Source organism: Acomys russatus, chromosome 27 (assembly GCF_903995435.1).
Source record: "Acomys russatus chromosome 27, mAcoRus1.1, whole genome shotgun sequence".
Lineage (NCBI taxonomy): Eukaryota > Metazoa > Chordata > Mammalia > Rodentia > Muridae > Acomys > Acomys russatus.
Window position 1 is genome coordinate 33563126 of NC_067163.1, and position 20579 is coordinate 33583704.

At 46.1% G+C, this 20579-nt stretch overlaps 1 protein-coding gene across 1 annotated transcript in view; it reads left to right on the forward strand.

The window, feature by feature from the left end:
* The first annotated feature begins 13569 nt into the window (after positions 1 to 13569).
* Fat1 (FAT atypical cadherin 1) overlaps positions 13570 to 20579 on the forward strand; it is a 105275-nt gene continuing 98265 nt past the window's right edge. Inside the window, exon 1 of the mRNA XM_051169780.1 lies at positions 13570 to 16840. Coding sequence (XP_051025737.1) covers positions 13570 to 16840 — 3271 coding nt within the window. The remainder of the gene's footprint in view (positions 16841 to 20579) is intronic.

A 20579-nucleotide genomic window follows, 5' to 3' on the forward strand; every position in this document is an offset into this window, starting at 1 on the left:
CCCCTCCTCCCAACGGCTTGCTTTCATGTGTGCCTGTGTTTTGTTGAGAGTTAAAATTCCGTGGGGGTCGCAAACCAGTTGAGCTTGGAGATCAGGTCGCTCACTTTCGCAGCGTTTCTTTTATGGCACTGACCGGTAACTCCACGAGCACTTTGCGCAATTGTAGCCGTGGCCAGACGAGGCTTTTGGGTTATGGTGTTTGCTTTTGCTGTGTGTGTGTGTGTGTGTGTGTGTTTCTAAATAGTGAGCAGGGAATATCGAGCACATTCGTTCTGCCGGCACTACTTTTTCTTTCCAAGTGTAACCTGCCATACAGCATTATTTTTTTATTTTCCCAGTCACCTTCCTTTAAGATGGCTTAAGAAGTGACATTAACTTTGAGCTCAAAGAAATACTCTCTAGCCCCGTCTGCGGTGCAGTTCCCTCTGCAGCTCCCTCCACCCGCTCCTGGAGAAATCTGATCTCTTCGTCCTCGCAGCGTTAAAATGTTCGAGCCCCACAAACTTTCCGAGGTCAAGTCCTCTCTTTTCTCTGGGCTGCGTCCCAAAGCGAAGCTGGCTTCAGCTGAGTCTGGTTTGCGCCTCAGCCGGCATCTGGAGCTCTGCCCGCGCCTAGGACGGACTCGCAGCCCTGGGATGCGCTGGCTGGGCGCTCGGGCGCCAGAGGGAGTTCTGCAAGTGGGGCGCCTGCTCGCCGGGGATCTCCCTATCTCGCTCGAGAACTTGTAGCTGTGGGGCCTGGCTCACAGACTACCGGACCCTTGGGGCCGAATTAAGCCCGGAGAAGGCGCTCAGGGAGGATCAGTTGCCTTTGTCCCATCCATCCTGGGATGGGGGTGGGCTGTCTGTCTCAGAGGCTGGCATTGGGGTTCGCCGCTGGGGTCCAGAAGAGTCTGAGGTCCAACTGAGTCTAAATTAACAAGTCGTGGGGAAACTTGTGCATTTCCCCTGGCCTTAATGTGGATTTCAGGAGGAAGTAAAATCTGATCTAACTGCATTCCTTTCCAGACCTTCTGTAGTTCTTCACCCTAGCGGCTGCAGACTCCGAGCGAGGCATTCAAATGCGAATTCGGGGATTTCCTGGAGGTTGGGAAAAGTCTAAAGGGATGCTTGGCGAGGCTCTTACTTAGGCCCGTAGTGACTTCTTCCCCCCGCCCTTTCTGTCGTTTTTCTGGGTAAGCAAATGTTTCCCCTTTCCTAGCAGGGAACATCCAATAAAATTCCTCGCAGCAGCTACAGCAGCTCTCAAACTGTTCCTCGCAGTACTACACGCTCCTCGAGGGCGCTCGCCCTGCTCTATCTTGGACGACCGTCTGGGTAGCCCCCGGGGCGCTTCTGAGCGGAGACGGGGGCGGTGTTGGGCGGCGGAGGGGGGGGGGGTGCCTGGAGCTGCGCGCACCACGTCGGGGGTAGTCTCCGCGCTGTAGAAACGAGAGCCGGCGCAGGCAGGCGTGGCCGCGGGCGGAGGGATACACACCACGGGGAGCTGGGCGCGCGGGCCGAGCTGGACGCCGCGGCGGGGCTGGACTGCCGGCGGCGCCATGCGGACGTGCGGGCCCAGTGCGGCTCCCGGCACAGCGGGCTCCCGCCTCCGGGCGTGCTGAGCACCCGGGGGCTGTGCGCCCGACCGCACCGCAGCTACTTGGGAGCCAACTTTGCAGTAAGTTTGCAGAGGGTGGAGTTGAGGCTGGGGCCGCGGGTGGGTGCTCTCCCCTCTCACGGTTCTTCGGGTGCACCGTGGCGGGGGTGGGGTGCTGGTGCCAAAATCTTCGCCCACTCGCAGAGTTCAGTGGCGGCCCAAGGCTCCGGGCTTGTGGAGGCGGAGGGGTGGAGGGACCGCCGGGACGTGGAGGGAATGGTGATTTCGGAGTCGGCGTCGGGCGCTGCGGTTCCGGGACCAGCACGGTACTCCCCGCAGCGCCAGGCTGTCTGACCCGGGAACAGGGCTGCGGGGCTCCTGGTTCGACTCCTGTCCGTCTCGGCTTTTGGAGCAGTTTTCAAGTACTGAGATGAAAGCAAAGCCGGTCTCTTCTTGAGCGTGGGATCTTTCAAATGGAGTCACAGAGTTTCTTAGATGTTCTGTGCCGGGAGGAGTGCAGCCCCGAGGTTGAATGCGGCTTCTTTCCTAGGGTAAGCCTGGGGGGAGGGTGCGACCAAAGCAGTTGTCTGTTTTCTGGACTAGAAACTTGTGAGATCTTTCCTAAAAGACAGGGTCTGCTTCACAGTCCTCACTGCTTTCTTTTAGGAAGCTAACTTTCGGTTGTCTTGTAAGACTCCCACCCCCCACTGATGGGAATTGCAGGGCCTTTGGAAACAAGGGGACAATTGTGTGCTATAGCAAAGTAAATTCGAAAATATTTTTTATGTAGTTAATTTTTTTTCCCCAATGTGCCTGAACTATGGTTTCATTAAGTGGCTTTTGTTAAGCAATTGCCTAGTACCTGGTAGATTTTTTTTTTTAACTGAAAATTTGCATAGCCGATTAGAATTAGAAAAGATTTAAAGGGCACCATAACTTTCGCAAAAGCTGACTTCTGATGTTTCCTATATTTGGTATCTAATAGTTTAAAGATATATTTTCATATGCTAATACTAAGGGATTGTGATTTTTTTTTCCATATCAGTCTTTTTTTTTTTTTTGTCATAGATATGTTAACCAACCACACACCCAGTTGTTGCACACACTACCCATTTGTATTGCTTCATTCTAGGTTATTTAGACCTTGTGTTCTGAGATCCCTGCTCTGATCTAGCAGTTAGAACTTTCCCTCTCTGCTTGTTAAATATTTTGATTTAAGGCATACAGATATTTAAAACACGATTAAAAAAAAAATTGATGCAACTCTCATCAGTGGGGTGAAGTGGTATTTTGCAAGTTTAGTGTAATTTTTATTTAGAAGTTTGTCTTTATGTGGCCATTTCTTGAAAAATTAACATCTTAAATGAGCCAGGGTTGTCGTCATCTTTTTTCTTTTTAAAGCCCCACTGGTATAGGAAGTAAGGTTGTTAGAGGTCTTCGTAACATCATTTGGGCCACCTGTGAGTTTATTATTGTGGGTAAGTAGTCTCTACACTTGTCTTTATTTGGCTCACATTCATTAGTAGATTGATCAGTTCAATTCATGCTAAAGATTACTGTTCACAGTAATACGGTTTCATTTAAATAACTCTCCCTCAACGGGTTCATCTTCAGACTCAGCTCTTTGGAGAAGTCATTTTTTTTTTTTTTCCCATGTTATAAGTGGAAGGGATCTTAGGGGGTTAATTTTCCATTTAAGTTCTTAGGGAGTGTGCTCCGACTACCTGTTTTACACTGGGTCTGGCTGGTTTTACACAGACTCCATAAACCAAATCAAATCGGCGCACTGTTGCATTAAATGCTGTCCAGGTGGCTGATTTGTAGCCCGAGGGACTTTAGTTCATAGAGGAAGCCGCAGGACTCTGCAGTCTAGTCTTCGTGACTGGGAACTCACAGTAGGATTGTCCTCTTTTTGAGCAGATTGTGTAGCAGGTGACCACAAGCACTGTCAATAGTCTCACAAAGTCTGCAGTAAGACACTGGGGTGGCATTGCTTGCAGGCGGCTCTGAAGGGTTTTGAGGTGATGGTGACTCCGTTTTAGGCCATTTAAAGGGTCACCTTCTGTAATGTTCAGTTTTCAGATGTCTCTTAGCCTTTAGACTCTGGAACTGTGCTTTCAAACTGGATGGTAAACATCATTTAAGATCAGAAAGGCTACTTCTCCTTTGAGAAGTGTTTTACTTAAAAACTTCATCCAGTTAGGTTAGGAACTTGTATGTTGACTAGTTTCAAGCATTTAAAAATTATTATCATTATCATCATCGTCATCATTATTATTGGTTTATTTTGTTTTTTTTTTTTTTTTCTGAGACAGGGTTTCTCTGTGTAGCTCTGGCTGTCCTGGACACACTTTGTAAACCAGGCTGTCCTCGAACTCACAGTGATCCACCTGCCTCTGCCTCCCGAGTGCTGGGATTAAAGGCGTGCGCCACCACCGCCCAGCTTCGGAAGCATTCTTAGATTATCTTTCTGTGTATCCTCTTCCCTGTCTTAGTCCTTTATCTGCGCAGCAACCATGGGTCTTCTCTGCAGTTACATGGCGGGGCAGGGATGACGACAAATCAGGATGTCTGTCCTGCCGGGAGCTCAGGCCCAATGAGAGAGAAGGATAAGTCAGTTCAGTGTTGGAAGAGATCTCTTGAGGTCACAATAGTACCTCATAGCACCTGAGCAACCTGGGGCGCCTGCAGTAGGTGGATTGGGTGTGTCCCTTGTGCCTGGGGTGTGGGTCTGCAGAGACCAAGGCAAAGGGCTGTGTACACAGTAGCATGTAGCAGGTTGTCTGGCTCAATCGTGGTTTGCTGACCACAGAGAGAAGAGAATGGAAGCTCTGGCGAGTTACCCCTGCTGCAGCTTTCACCTTATGTTCCTGGATGCCTTTTTTTTTTTTTTTTTTTTTTTTTAAAGCAACTGTCTTGTTTCGGCCAGAGTAGAGCACAGAACAATAAATGGCAGTGGTGGAAGTTGGCCTGTGGGCACAGGAGGATACTTTTTATGGGGCAAAGGTTAAGGACAAGAAAACCAGGAAATGCCGAAGAGAAAGGTGAAGCCTCTGCATTGTATTGGGGACAGTTACATTTGCACTGTCTTTCAGGTGGGAGGAGCCATTGCATTAGATTAGCGCCCTCAGCCACCCGTTGGAGTCCTGGCCTCAAGACATCAGGGTGGATTGTTGTAAGCCCAGGAGAAAGTGTCCTTTTAGTTTGAAGTGACACTGGGGTTACATTAGAAACATAAATAAAGATCAGATTATCAAAATTCTTAGTGAAAACCTAGTAGGAATATACCAAGCCAGGGTCTGGAGCGATAGCTCAGGGGTACGTGCTTGCTTCTTTTTCCGAGAACCTGTTCCGAGAACTGTTCTGAGTTCTGTTCCCAGCACAACATTGGTGGCTCACAGCTGCTTAGCTGCAGAGGATCCGAGGCCTCACGTGCACATAACTCCCTCCACACAGACACACGTGCACATAATTCAAGATAAAATAAGTCTTAAAATAAATTGAATCAGCAGGCAAAGGCAAAAAAAAAAAAAAAAAGCAGATAATAAACAGTGCCCCCCTCCCCCATACGTTCAAAGGAGGACATATAATATCAGAAAAAAGTTTGAGTAGATTCTCTGGGATGGGATGAGAAAGCGGGATTACTAGGATACTTAAAATACTGTGCCTGAGGGAATGCACATATGGACCAGGCAGGTGGTAGCAGCACAGGGGGAAAGGTGAGCAGTTTTGAGAGAAAGAAAAAAAAAAAAAAAAAAAGACAAGTCTAAGTAACGTTTTATGAATGGAGGTTTGACAGGAATAAAAGGTCATCTAAACTCTGAATTTGAGGGGGCATGGGGCAAGAAGGGATTGAGGAAGCTGTAAAAACTGTCTTGCAACCCCCAGTTTCTCAAAGAAATGGAGGCCACAGGATTGAGCCTCCTTGGCTTCACTCAGTTGCTCACTGGCAAAAGCTGGGGCCAGACTTCAGTGTTCTGTCTTCTGGTCCCTTCCTTTCTGTCTGATTTCTTAGTGTGCAACGTTGAGTGGTGTATGGGTTAGCAAGACTCTTTACTGGGATCAGAAAGTACAGTGGACCAGGTGTTATGTCGCAGAGGGACACCAGAGGAGGAGCTAACTTAGAGCAGATGGTGTTTCAGGAGGATTGTTCTTTAGGCACCTGTGAAGGTGGACTGTGGGCGTTCCTGTCCGAAGGGCGAGAAATGATGTCTTTAAGGCTGTAATGTGTTGTGTCGGAGGACAACTGGGAGGTTATGTTTGTCACACTCTAGTCCCTTGTAAATGAGGTATGGAGCAGCAAGCAGTAAGAGTCAGGAAAGCCTAGTGTCCTTCAGGTTGTTGCTGTTGTTTTTTAATGTGGTAATGGATTGCTTTTCTGTTTTAGACACTTGGACAGTCAGTATAAAGGACACAGGGTATCGGTTAGGGAGGCGAGTGGCATGAAGTATGACGTATAAGAATCACGGAAGGTGAACACAGACGAAAGTCATTTGCTTTGACATTAGCTTGTGATGCCCAAAGAAGCTGTGTGTGTCGCCAGGATGGATTTGAAGGTTTTCTTTTCCTAAGGCTTTTGAGGATAGCTGTGGGTTTTTTTTTGTTTTTGTTTTTGTTTTTTTTTGAGAGGAGGAAATGTGAAAAGAAGTCAACGTGGTGCTGAGAAGGTACTTTTTATTGAGATCTTTGCCAGCATAAGAGTAAAATGAGGGTGCTAGTTTAAAGGAAATGCAGGGCTGAGAGCCGTTTATTTTTAAGTGCGGAGGAAACCTGTGTTTATAGAGTCAGCAAAAGATCTCAGGAGGGAAGGGGTTGTTGACAGCTGAGCTCCAGAGCTGCCCAAGATGCAGGGTTTTATGGAGTCAAGATGCCGGGGGACCTCGTCTCTTAGGTGTGCAAAAGAGAATGGGCCTAATGAATCTTTCCCCGCAGAGGTAGGAGGGTGAGGTGCCGCCCCGACTTTACTCTCCTACTCTGCATGGAGCGTTCACCTTCCTGACCTGCCATTTTAGCGAAGCACCCATTCGTGCACCTGAGTGCCCAGGGAGCGTAATTTGGCTTTTACTGAAGCCACGATAATTTGGGAGTGGAAGAAGTAGCCGTGGTAATTGCTGCTTACTGTTCCAAAGCAGCGTGTAAATTATTTCTGTCTGCAGAGGAAAGCACATTAGGCTTAGGGACTTAAATCATAAGAGGCCAAGGGCCTGTTTCTCTGGGCAAAGTTTGTCCTGGAACGGGGGTGTGACAAGCAGAGAATGTGAGCAACATAAACTATGATGACCCCAGTCAAAAAGAGAGGGTTGAAGACAAGGGGTGACCCCAAGGATGCCTTCTCAGCCTGTACTGCATACTTACTGTCTTGACTTTTATGTCAACTCGAAAAATCATCTTTATAATTGTACTAGCCTTGTTCCTACAGATTCATGCGCATAGTAAATGATATTTTATATAGGTGTCATCAAAAAATATGTTTACCTTTCTTAGAGTGAGAATGCCTTTAGCTTTATTTTGGGGCCAGTGAAATGGCTTGTGGTAGATAAAAAAAGCCTGATATCCTGAGTTTGATTGCTTCCATGGTGAAAGAAGAGAGCGTCTGTAACCTCTGACTTCCACGTAAATCATGTCACGTGCACTTATGTACACACACATTAACAGGTATGAAACATGGAGCCCAATCTCCAGCAATTAACAAAAGGTGACAGTACAATGAACATTAAACTCTAAACTTCAGTAACAAATTAAACTATAGTGACACTTAAACAAATTAAAACATGGTGACAGATGCTCAGAGTGTAGGGACCAGTGTGCGGTCACAAGGTTCAGTTCTCCACTTTAACGTTGGTATTTTTAATTTCTCACGGAGTGAAAAGTTTGATAATGTTTCCCTAATACGTAGAGAGTAAAAATGACCGTGTGTGTGTGTGTGTGTGTGTGTGTGTGTGTGTGTGTATGTGTGTGTATGTGTGTTTTGGCGTTGCACAGAATTTCATGAGTTTGAGAAGCTATCCTGCCTCAGAAGCATGAGAACCACTTCTAAATCTTAAAATTTTAGGTGAAGATAGATGAATCAGGGCAAAAAGAAAAAAAAAAAAAGAAAATCTACTTTTTGGGCTGGAGAGATGGCTCAGAGGTTAAGAGCACTGGATGCTCCTCCAGAGGACCTGAGTTCAGTTCCCAGCAACCACGTGGTGTCTCACAACCATCCACAATGAGATCTGGTTCCCTCTCTGGCGTGCAAGTGTACAAGAAGACTGTGTACATAACAAATAAATAGATTTTTTTAAAAATCCACTTTTTAAGGATTAACCGTATAGAAATTAGTGGCTATGCTCTGCATTCGCAGTGATTAGGACATCTCACATAAAAGCCTCTAGTGAAGAACTATGAAGATAAATAATATCTTATTTTTACCGGGAAGGTTATCTTTTCTTGTGCATGTCTGAGTTTTAAAAATCTATACTACAGATGTTTTGAGGGGACCCAAGGCTCCTCTCCTTGAAGACCGAGCTAAGTACACTTTCTGTTTCCATTTTGGAAAATATAAATTAGAAGCCACAACTTAATTATGAGTTGATGCCCTTCTAAATATCAAAGGATAGCTCTGGGCTACAGAATTTTTTGGAGTTTAATTTTCATAAGTATGAAACTTAGATAATAACATCTTTTTACACAAAATGGTGGAAACTGCACCCCTGCTCTTTAATAGTGCTGTTTGTCTTGCATAGAGCAACAGCTGCAGTTTGATTATGATATTTCATAATGAAATCTGAGTCCATAGTTCTTTTTAATACTTCTGTAGGGCTAATAATATCCCCTAAAAGTAGATTTTCAAATATATATATATATATATATATATATGGTTGTATTTAGTAACTTAACCCAGTTATAGCGGTGTTCTGTTAGTAAATTCAGAGTTTAAAGAAAAACAAACAGAAGGGGCTGGAGAGATGGCTCAGTAGTTAAGACCACTGGTTTGATTCCCAGCACCCACATGGCAGCTCACAACTGTAACTTCAGTTTCACGGGATCTGATGCCACCTTCTGGATTCTGCAGCCATTCCATGCACACGCTGCATAGACATACATGCAAGCAAAACACCCATACACATAAAAAAAATTTTAAAAATAGAGAAAAATAAATTGTAACAGTTAGTCGGTGAGGTTCAGAAAGTTACTCCCATCTGTGATGTGCCCTTTGGAGCCTGTGGGTTGGCTGTGGGGGAGGAGAGAGAGAGAGAGAGAGAGAGAGAGAGAGAGAGAGAGAGAGAGAGAGAGAGAGAGAGAGAGAGAGAGAAGGAGAAAAAGGAGAGGGAGGGAGGGAGGGAGGGAGGGAGGGAGGGAGGGAGGGACAGGTGTTTGGGGACCTGAGTGGATGTATCATGGGCATTGTGGTTTGCTTTCTCCACGAGGAGGGGACAGCTGTACTGTTTATCAGTTGGGATTTCTGTTATGTTGGAGGAGTTGGGAGGAGACTGAGGGCCCCTCTGCAGCTCTGGGTCAGGTGTCATGGCTGCAGCTGGTGTACGTGGGACATGCCCAAGTCTTGATGTTGGGCTTCGAGCCCTCAGCGGTTACTGGTGTCTGGGGTTCCTTGTCACCTGTTTCTATTTCTTGGTTTCCTCACCTGCCTCAGTTGCTGCTTTGACTCCATTGCCTGTTTCTTCTGCTGCCACCTCAGTCTTGATTTAGACTCCATCCTCGACTGGCTTTCTTCCAGGTCCTAGCTTTAAAATCTGCCTTCCTTATTTTGATGACTCCTCAGGTCGCAGCTTCCAGGCTGCCTCCCTCCTACCTTCAGCCCACTTGAAGGCTTTATTGGCATAACCATAGCCTCTGTGTGTTAGTCACCTGTGTGCTGGTGTGGTGGATTCCTGAGGTAATCTACTTACGTGGAGTAATGGTTTCATTTAGTTCTTAGTTTCTGTCCAAGATCAATTGGCCCCCAGTTCTTTGGTTTTGTGGTGGCGTAGATACCAAGGTGGGAACTTGTGGAGCAGATCTGTTTGCCTCATGGTGACTGGGAAGCTGAGAGGTGGGGTGGGGTGTGGGGAGGGGGGTGAGGAGATTGGGGAAGGAGACAGAGGAGCTGTGGGGTCCCCATAGCCTCGTCAAGGTCATGCCTCTAGTGACCTAGCTCCCACCCATCTCTTAATGATTATGCCTTCAGGGAGGGTGCCGCCGGCCAGCTACCAAACCTTTGGTACACGTGGGCCTGTGGAGGGATTCTTCTGAACAGCCAGGGTCAGAAGAGCTTGTGGTAATATGCTTTGCTGATCTCCTCCATATCTTGTGGTAATCTGAGCTGCTGATCTCCTTTGCACACCACCCTTCTTTGGTTCCTTCTCCCACCTCTGCTTTATGCTTGCTCCGCAACCCCCCCCCCCCCCCCCCCCCCCCCCCCCGGCTCAACACAAAGATCTTGAAATCTTTGCTAAATTTTTCTGCCTCTCCCCTCCACCTCATCAATGAATCTTGCGACAGGCTGAGCGTTTGACCCCCTTTCCCCCACCTCTAGCACTAATCATGATGGTTCAAGCTCTCTGCCTTCTCATCTGTCGTGTTGTAGCAGCCTCCTCCACTTGGGGAATGCCCTCTCCCACTGGCTTTGACCCATGCTGTCCACATTCCGCCACCCAGATTTGAGAGGAGCCGCTCCTCACAGTCAGCGGCCACACATCCGTGTTCCCAATCCTCCTGTAGTTTTCTCATTTTATTAGGAGTAAAATATAGGGCCATAAAATGTGGTTGAGTAAATACATAAATGGTAAGAACGGGCAAATTAACCTCAGAGAGTTCTAAGTTGTGGGTTATTCTCTCCGCCTGAGAGAAGCGTTGGCTTCCTTTCGGCCTCCTTCCACAGAGCATCAGACAGAAAAGCAGGGAAGGGAGTGGCCTGGCTGGGGAGTTGAGGTTGAGATGAGGCCAGTGTATGTCACTTGTATGATGTGTGGAAGATGGCACTGTGGTCCCAATCTAATCATAATAAAACATCAGACAAATTCCAGGGCAACAGTGCTAGTCATGTGCTTGTGTCAGATGCTAATGCAGAAACTACAAGCATTCTCTACGTGTAAGATGATTTTACAATAAAACGCTCCATAATCCTTTCTCTCCCTAATGTGGTCCCCTGCCGTCTTTCTCAGCCCCACTGCGCTCCAGCCCCACTGCGCTCCAGCTCCAGGGCTCTCACACTTGTTTTTCCCATCCCACTGTGCCCTAGAGAACCCAGGCGTTGCCTCTCAGAAGTGTCACTCTGCCAAGCTTAAGAAATACATTTGAGCAGGAGGCTCTCCTTCTGGAGGCTGGGGTGCAGTCTCTGGCTATGCATGTCTTCAGAAGCCCTTACTTATCATTCTCCAGGGGCCTCTTTTTCTCTTGAGGGCCTGTTTGCCGTACCAGGAAGTGCATCATCTATCCACCAGGGGTGGGAAGTTTGGTCCATTCTTAGTTCTGCCACATCTAGAGATGTCCCTGCCTCCAAGTAGGTGTCCATTAAATATTTGTTGAAGGACTTAAATTAAAAAAAAAAAAAAAAAAAAGGCAATACATCTCCCCATTTCCCTGTCTCCCCGTTCCTTCTCTCCCCAAATGTTACCAATGAGTTTGTTATCTGTCAAGAACTTTTCTCCATGTGATGCATATCTGTATACATACGCACACAATTTTTTTCCCTCCTTTGGCAAATATAAATGGCCATCAGCTTAGTTTTGCAGGTCCGTGTCTCTAGGTATCTTTACATGTCAGTATGCTGAATGCTGTCTTTTATTTTTGATGGCTGTGTAATACTTTGTATGTAGAACTAAGCAAACACAGCTGTGCAATACTTTGTATGTAGAACTAAGCAAACACATTGAAAGGCTTACGGTAGCATCTTGATGTAATTGTTCACTCTAAAGTGGACCACAGAAGGGCAATACCTGTTTAGCATCATTTTTGTAGATGGTCTTTAAAGCATTTTCCTAGCACACACTTTATAGCCCTACTTCGATGTGTTCGGGTTATGATCTTTGCGTTGCTTACTCTATATACGGAAAATGGTGGTATTTAATCAAATGGCCGGCCTTACAGCCTATATATGTAGTTTAACCGAATGGAACCTCCTTTTTGTTTTGTTAAAATTACAGGGTTGATTTTATAAGATTCAAATTTCTCCAAATGTTAGAACTGGTGAGCAAATTGAGATTTTTGTAGAGGTAGTTTTGGGAGAAGAAAAAAATATTTTGTTGAATAATTCTTGTTCCTTTAGAGGTCAAAGGTCTCTGTGATTTCCTGACTTGTCTGCTGAGGAGGCATGATAGTGGGCGGAGCCAGCTAGGGTGTTCCACTTGAACTTGATTCAGTATCAATTAAGCTTCTAATTGCTTTAGGCATATCAGTTCTCTTCTTCTCCCCTCTCTAATAAAATGACTAATGGGGCAAGTTGGCAGTGGCTGAGTTAAGATACTGTAAATTAATGTTGCCATACTAATTTTGCCGGGCTGTCAAGACAGCCCTCCAGTCTGCTGTTTCTTTCACCTTTGCTAGCACTTACAATTTGTGCATATTAATCTGAGGGTTACTTTGCAAGGGTGCATCTCTGGACTGTGTTGTCAGCGCTGGAGGTTTGTAAAAGTACATTGATGCCCCCCCCCCCAGGATGAATTTATTGGCATGAAAAAGAACAGCCGGGCGGGAAAGAGCCCTGCTCTCTACCAGGTCTCAGCTCCGTGGGCTTGGCCTGCCTTGCCACCTGGTAAAGGCCACCCTTTGTTCAGGCTCCCTCTTTCCCGCCCAGTCCCTCTCTGCCCTTCCTGTGGCTCTGCATCCTTCCTACCTTGCTTTGATGGTGTGGTGGTTTAGCTTTCGTGTATGCACATCTCGTCTTTCACTGGGGACCCCTGGGCGACAGGTCATGCGGAGTTTTGAAGATACCAGACCTTCAAACGAGGGGTGGTTATTGACAGCAGCAATGAGAAAGACCTGTTACTTATCAAGCCACTGAGTTCAGGTTTTCATATTATAAAGTGACCTTTTATTTGTGTGGTTACGTTGATGTTTAGAAGTTATTTAGTACAAATTTGATGGCAGTGATCACTATAACTCCTTAAATAGCTTTATCTCAAATACTCAATGAGATGGTAAAGACATACTAGAGGGAGTGAACTTAATAATTTTTATGAAGAAATAATTTCAGGATACGTTTTGAAATCAGATTACAAGCTGTCATTATGTAAGGTCCTGTAAAAGCACTGTTTAGGACTTTTTCTCAGAAGCTTTGCGTGTTTACAATACCGCATTAGCACAAGTTTGTAGGCTTCCCAGGCTTTGGGAAACAGCTCTGTCATTCCAGCAGTGGGAGATTGAGGCAAGAGGATCAGGAGTTCAAGTCTATCCTTGACTATGTAATGAGTTTGAGGCCAGCCTGAGTTATATGAAACCATGCCTCAAAGAATTTCTCCTCCTGTAAAATACATTTATAAGATTTTGAGAATGCAATTCCTGGCTTGTAAGAGAAGGTATACGCTATTTATTACCCATCTTTTCAAAAACCGATGTTTTTGTTTGCCCTGAAGACTTAAGGATAACAATGAAATTTGGGGCTGGAGAGATGGTGCAGTGGTTAAGAAGAGGGCTGCTCTTCCAGAGGACCTGAGTTTGAATCCCAGCACCCACATGGTAGCTAACAGCTATCTGTAACTACGTTTCCAGGGCATCCAACCTCCACTCCTGACCTCTTTGGGCATGATATGCATGTGCATAAATACACACCTGTTCACAGGCATGCATGTACCTGTACACATGAAAACAATAAGAAGAAGAAAAACTTGGTGTCAACCATAATTCTAGACTTGTTAGACTGTTGCTGTTTTTGATGGAAAGCATTTACTTATATCCTATGTGGGTGGGAAATGCTTCCTTAAATGCATACAGTTTACATTTACAACTTATTCCTCCCCCACCCCTCAAGTAACACTTCTTCCTTCTTCTGTTACAGGCCACGGAGTGTTAACAATGGGGAGACACTTGGCCTCGCTTCTGCCTCTGCTTCTCTTTCTTCAGCATTTTGGAAACAGTGATGGCAGCCAAAGACTTGAACCAAGCCCTTCTATCCAGTTTTCACACATCCAGTACAATGTCACCGTGCACGAGAACTCCGCAGCAAAAACCTACGTCGGCCACCCTAGAAAGATGGGCATCTACATCTTAGACCCCTCATGGGAAATAAAGTACAAAATCATCTCAGGAGACAGTGAAAACCTGTTCAAAGCAGAAGAGTACGTTCTGGGAGACTTTTGCTTTCTAAGAATAAGGACCAAAGGAGGAAATACAGCCAACCTTAATAGAGAAGTGAGAGACCATTACACACTGATTATCAAAGCAGTTGAAAAAAACACCGACGCCGAGGCCCGAACCAAGGTCAGGGTACAGGTGCTGGATACAAACGACTTAAGGCCACTATTCTCGCCCACCTCTTACAGCGTTTCTTTGCCCGAAAACACAGCCATAAGGACCAGCATTGCAAGAGTCAGTGCCACGGATGCGGATATTGGAACCAACGGTGAATTTTACTACAGTTTTAAAGATCGGACTGACATGTTTGCCATTCACCCAACCAGTGGTGTGGTTGTTTTAACTGGCAAGCTGGATTTCCTGGAGACCCAGCTCTATGAGCTGGAGATTCTGGCCGTGGACCGGGGGATGAAACTGTACGGTAGCAGTGGGGTCAGCAGCATGGCCAAGCTGACAGTTCACGTGGAACAGGCCAACGAGTGTGCTCCTGTGATAACAGCAGTGACCCTGTCGCCCTCTGAGCTGGACAAGGACCCAACATATGCTATTGTCACCGTGGAGGACTGTGATCAGGGTACCAATGGGGAGATAGCATCTTTAAGCATTGTGGCTGGCGACCTTCTTCAGCAGTTTAAAACAGTGAGGTCATTCCCAGGGAGTAAAGCATTCAAAGTGAAAGCCAATGCGGAGATCGACTGGGACAGCCGTCCTTACGGGTACAATCTGACGCTACAGGCGAAAGACAAAGGAACTCCTCCCCAGTTTTCTCCAGTGAAAGTAATTCATGTCATCTCTCCGCTGTTCAGAGCTGGGCCGGTCAAGTTTGAAACGGATGTTTACAGAGCTGAGATCAGCGAATTTGCCCCTCCACACACACCTGTGGTCCTGATCAAAGCCGTTCCTAGTTACACCCACACCAGGTACATTTTTAAAAGTGCTCCCGGGAAACCTAAATTCAGCTTAAATCACAACACGGGTCTCATTTCCATCCTAGAGCCAATTAAAAGGCAACATACATCCCATTTTGAACTTGAAGTGACGACAAGTGACAGAAAAGCGTCCACCAGAGTTGTGGTGAAAGTCTTAGGTACAAACAGCAACCCCCCAGAGTTTACGCAGACGGCGTACAAAGCCTCCTTTGATGAGAACGCGCCCGTCGGCACCACTGTCATGAGGGTCAGCGCGGTAGACCCCGACGAAGGGGAGAACGGCTACGTCACTTACAGTATTGCAAACTTAAATCACGTGCCGTTTGTCATCGACCACTTTACGGGTACCGTGAGCACGTCAGAGACCCTGGACTATGAGCTGATGCCTCGGGTTTACACGCTAAGGATTCGTGCCTCGGACTGGGGCTTGCCATACCGCCGGGAAGTTGAAGTCCTCACCACGATCACTCTCAATAACCTGAATGACAACACCCCCTTGTTTGAGAAGATAAACTGTGAAGGGACAATTCCCAGAGACCTAGGTGTTGGGGAGCAGATAACCACGGTTTCCGCGATCGACGCTGACGAGCTGCAGTTGGTGCGGTACCAGATTGAAGCCGGAAACGAGTTGGATCTGTTTGGCTTAAACCCGAGCTCTGGGGTACTATCCTTAAAGCACTCGCTAGTGGATGGCTTGGGAGCAAAGGTTTCTTTTCACAGTCTGAGAATCACAGCTACAGATGGAGAAAATTTTGCCACGCCGTTATATATCAACCTGACGGTGGCTGCCAGCCGCAAGCCGGTAAACTTGCGGTGTGAAGAGACCGGCGTTGCCAAAATGCTGGCAGAGAAACTCCTGCAGGCGAATAAATTGCACAATCAGGGGGAGCAGGGAGAGGATATCTTCTTCGATTCTCACTCCGTCAATGCCCACGCCCCACAGTTTAGGAATACCCTTCCAGCTGCGATTGAGGTGAAGGAGAACCTGCCCGCGGGTGCCAGTATTCTTTCCATGAATGCTACTGACCTCGACTCTGGCTTCAACGGAAAGCTTGTTTACGCTATTTCCGGAGGAAATGATGACAGTTGCTTTATCATCGACATGGAAACAGGCATGCTCAAAGTCCTAACTCCACTTGACCGTGAAGTAACAGACAGATACACCCTGAACATCACGGTGTATGACCTCGGTATACCTCAGAGGGCTGCGTGGCGCCTTCTAGACATCACAGTTCTGGATGCTAACGATAACCCACCTGAGTTTTTACAGGAGAGCTATTTTGTTGAAGTGAGCGAGGACAAGGAGATAAATAGTGACATCATCCAGGTTGAAGCCACCGATAAAGATCTGGGCCCCAGTGGACACGTGACCTACGCTATTCTTACTGACACAGAGAAGTTTTCCATTGACAGCGTGACTGGTGTGGTGAAGATTATCCAGCCTTTGGACCGTGAAGAGCAGCATGTGCACTACTTAAAGATCGAAGCCAGGGACCAAGCCACAGAGGAACCTCGGTTGTTCTCCACTGTGCTTTTGAAAGTGTCACTAGATGATGTTAATGACAACCCGCCTAGGTTCATTCCGCCTAATTACTCAGTCAGAGTTCGGGAAGATCTTCCCGAAGGAACCATAGTCATGTGGTTAGAAGCCTACGATCCTGATGTGGGTCAGTCCAGCCAGGTGAGATACAGCCTTCTGGACCACGGAGACGGCCACTTTGATGTGGATAAACTCAGTGGAGCTGTTAGAATTGTCCAGCAGCTGGACTTTGAGAAGAAGCAAGTCTACAACCTCACCGTGAGGGCCAAAGACAAAGGGAAGCCGGTGTCGCTGTACTCCACTTGCTCTGTGGAGGTTGAGGTTGTTGATGTGAATGAGAACTTACATCCGCCAGTGTTTTCCAGCTTCGTGGAGAAGGGGGTCGTGAAGGAAGATGTCCCCCTTGGCTCATCTGTAATGACCGTGTCGGCTCATGATGAGGACAGTGGGAGAGATGGAGAGATCCGGTACTCCATTAGAGATGGTTCTGGTGTTGGTGTTTTCAGGATAGACGAAGAAACAGGCAAGTAACTGTTGTCACTTCCTCCGTTGGCTCTGCTTACACTTCCTCCTGTCTCTCCCTTTGCTTCGTAATTCCCGGAAGGTTTCTGTTAGGGCTCGGCATCGATGTACCGATGGTTTTGTCCTTTAGGGTTATGAAGAAACACGCAGTAAAGCCACGAGAGGCCGGACCTGAAGGAACTGATTAAGTGTATAAGATGAGCAGAAGAAAAGAGAAATGGTCTTTTAAGTGATCAGGATCATCATTGTGGTTTTGTAGTGACTCTGAAAAGCATTCTGGTTTGGGTGTCGCACGGTGTTAAGCTTGCAAGCTGGTACAGTAACACCACCACTTGGCATGCCTTCTACAGGGCAATTATGCAGTGTACCAGAGACGTCTATGTGCCAAAACTTGTTTATCGTCTGCTTTACCTCCTTCAGGCTTTGAGAGGCCATTGTAGGGTAGCGACATGTTGGACTTAAAAGACCTGCCGTACAGCTTTTCTTTCAGTCATGATCTTGGACAAGGGAAACCATTCTTAAAATAATCTCCCTTTTATCTATAAAATGAAGGCATTCTGTTTTTAATTTTCTTCTGTTATGCTTTGTGAGACTGGGCATTGAACCTAGGACCCTCTGTATGGTAGGCAAGCACTCTACACAAGGTTTGATTATATCAGGGTTTGTGTGAGGAAGTCGTAAAATGTGTTGGATTTATTAATGGTTTTTGGAAGTGTGGCAGTGTCTGGCTATACCTTCTTCTGGAATGTATTCCAGAATGTATTCTAAAAGTGGAATCTCCAAAGTAGGGAGGATTTGTTGTTTTTGTTGTTGTTGTTGCTGCTGCTGCTGCTGCTTGTGGTTTTTTGAGACAGGTTATCTCGGTATAGCCCTGGCTATCTTGGAACTTACTCTGTAGACTGGGCTGGACTCCGACTCAGATCCACCTGCCTCTGCCTCCTGAGTGCTGAGATTAAAGGCGTGCCCCTTCTCCTGCTAGTAGCCAGATCTTGAGTGTGAACTGTTTTCCTTTGTGTCTACAGATCTGTACTTACAAATCAGGATTCTGAAGATGGGATGTGAGCTTTATAGGGCAGGCATTTTTTTTTTTTTTTAAACCTCCAACATCTAGCCCAGAGTGCCCAGTGCACAATAGCTGCTCAATAAACAGTAACATAAAAAATGGGTGAATTGATGAAAATTTTGGCTTGGACTGCCCTGCCCTCTGAGTGTGCTAAATAGGCAAACTGAATATTCATTCCGGCACCAGTCAGGGCTAGGTGGTCCTCAGTTCGGTGGTTTCCTTTTCACAGATCTATCCATTCTAAAAAGACCTTTTTATTATGTTAAAACTTGGTATTTAAAAAAAAACCCAACCAACCAACCAACCAAACAAAAAACCCCCCAAAAAACATGGTATGTTTGGTAATGCCCCACACATAAGACAAGAAAGCCCATAGAATTTTAGCCATCCTTCACCCTAGACCCTGTACTGCCATCTAAGGGTGCACACAGATGTGGAGGACAGACCTGAGGACAGAATTTGAAGGCTGCAGGCTTTTTAAAATTACGTTTTCCGTTAATCAAGGGGTTGTCCCCTAATTGATTATATTTCAGTAGCATCACTCAGGTAGGCTTCTCAGAATTAGTTTAAGGCAGAGGAAAATGGCATAGTCAATAGTGTTTGGTAATCAGTCTCCTGAAGAGTAGACTCTCTTTATGGTGGGGGTGGGGATGCGGGTGGGGGTGGGGGTGTCCAAAATAAATCAGAATATAGAAAGCTACTCAGAAGTTAAGGTTGAAAGCGATACTTTTCCTGTGCATTTTCTGGGAAGTTATTCTTACCTCTTTCCCCTATCCCCACCCCCCAACATAAATTTCAAAGCCTATAAGGAGCTGTTAGAAGTTAAAAGTTGAGTCAGAAAATATAATTTGAGCCTTAATTTGCATTCTCTTCGTGACTTAAATTGTGAGCACTGACTTTTGGCTTAAAAAAAAAAAAATGAAAATAGCTTTCATTGCCTTTTTAAAGGATCACTCAGAAACCGTTTTTTTTTTTTTTTCTTCCACCTATATATTTAAGGGATGGGGTTGTTCCTGTTTCCAAATGGGGAGAAGTAGGAGAGAGCCAAGCAAACAGGACAGGATCCTGAAATAGACCCATAGCAGTGTGCAGCGGTCAGTTGGGGCCGGACTTTTTCCAGTGGTAATTTAGTGGGAGGGAAGGTGGGGTACCAGGATTCTGGGTGGTGAGATTGGTTAGTGTTTGAGAGACAGCTACATGTTTTTATAAGGATATTTAACGGTGAGAGTTACAGCTAGGATGCTTTAAGCCATTTCTCTGTCATTCTTGTTTTACAGAGGAACACTCTGCCTGTGTGGTAGGTACATGCATATGTTTTCTGAAATTGTATAAGTAAAATGTACTTGTTAGACATTGAACCATTACATTAAAACATGTAAGCTGGGCCGTAAAATTATCTGACCTAGTAATTTTGTAGATTTCTAGCCAGGAGAGTTGATGTTAAGTGTTAAGTTTCTTCAGAAAAAAAAATCCATGTTTTATGCAGAAGTGCTAAGATTAAGTCTGGGGCTATGGGTTACTTAGGAAAGTGCTTGCTATTGAGGCATGAAGATGTGATTTTGGATTCCAAGTAAAAATCACCAAGTAAAAAAAGATGGATACAGGAGCCATTGTCTGTATCCCCAGTCCTCATGAGTCAGACTCGGTGGAGCTATTTATCTGGCCAGCCTCCCTAAGTGGAAGCAGTCTGTGAGAGACCCTGTCTCAGAAAAATAAGATGAAGGGGGGGCGGGGTGCTGCAAGATGGCTCAATAGGTGGGGCGCTGCACCATGCCTGACAACCAGAGTTCATTTAGTCCCCAAATAAATATATATATTTTTTTAAAAAAAGTAAGTTTAGAGGGAGATTGGAGAACACACCCGTGGCTTCCACACACCTGCATACACACCGACACAGGTACCTGCAGTCACATGTACACATACATATACACACACACACACACACACACACACACACAGAGCTAAAATTAGCAAAATATTTATTTACTTTGGCCAGTAAAGAGGTATAGAAAGATTTCTGTCCAGTGAAGAAGAGTAGGAACAATTTGGGAAGACGGGGAACCTCACAGAAAATGTCTCTAAAATGCAAGTAAGCTGGAAAAGGACTGTCTGAAGTCAGGTGCCCACTGCCACAGTTCATCTGATAGTGCGCTAAGTGATCAGTGCCTGTGGTGCTAGTTGGGTTTTGTTTTTTTTCTTTTCTTTTCTTTCTTTCTTTCTTTTTTTTTTCTGTCAACTTGAAAAGTCATCTATGGGGTCGGGACTCTAAATTAAATACGTGCCTCTATCTGACTGGCCCCTGGGCATACCTGCCGTGGCATTTTCTTGATTGTTGATAGATACGGGAGAGCCCTGCCCAGCCCACTATGGGTGTTGCCACCACTGGGCAGGTGATCTTGGGTTGTGTAAGAGAGCAAGCTGAGCAAGCCTTTTGAGGTAAGACAGAGAGAACAGTGTCCCTCCACGGGCTTTCCTTTAGTTCCGGCTTTCCTCAAGGATGGAGTGTGACCTGGAGGTCGCGCAGACCCTTTCCTCCCAGGTTGCTCTGGGTTAGTTGTTTTAATCAGTGCAGCAGAGACGCTTGGTCTCCAGACCGAGAACCTTACCAATCTGCTTCTTGCCTTCCAGCTTTCAGCTGCTCTCGCTGATTGGGTAATCTGAGCAGCCTTCTGTGGTG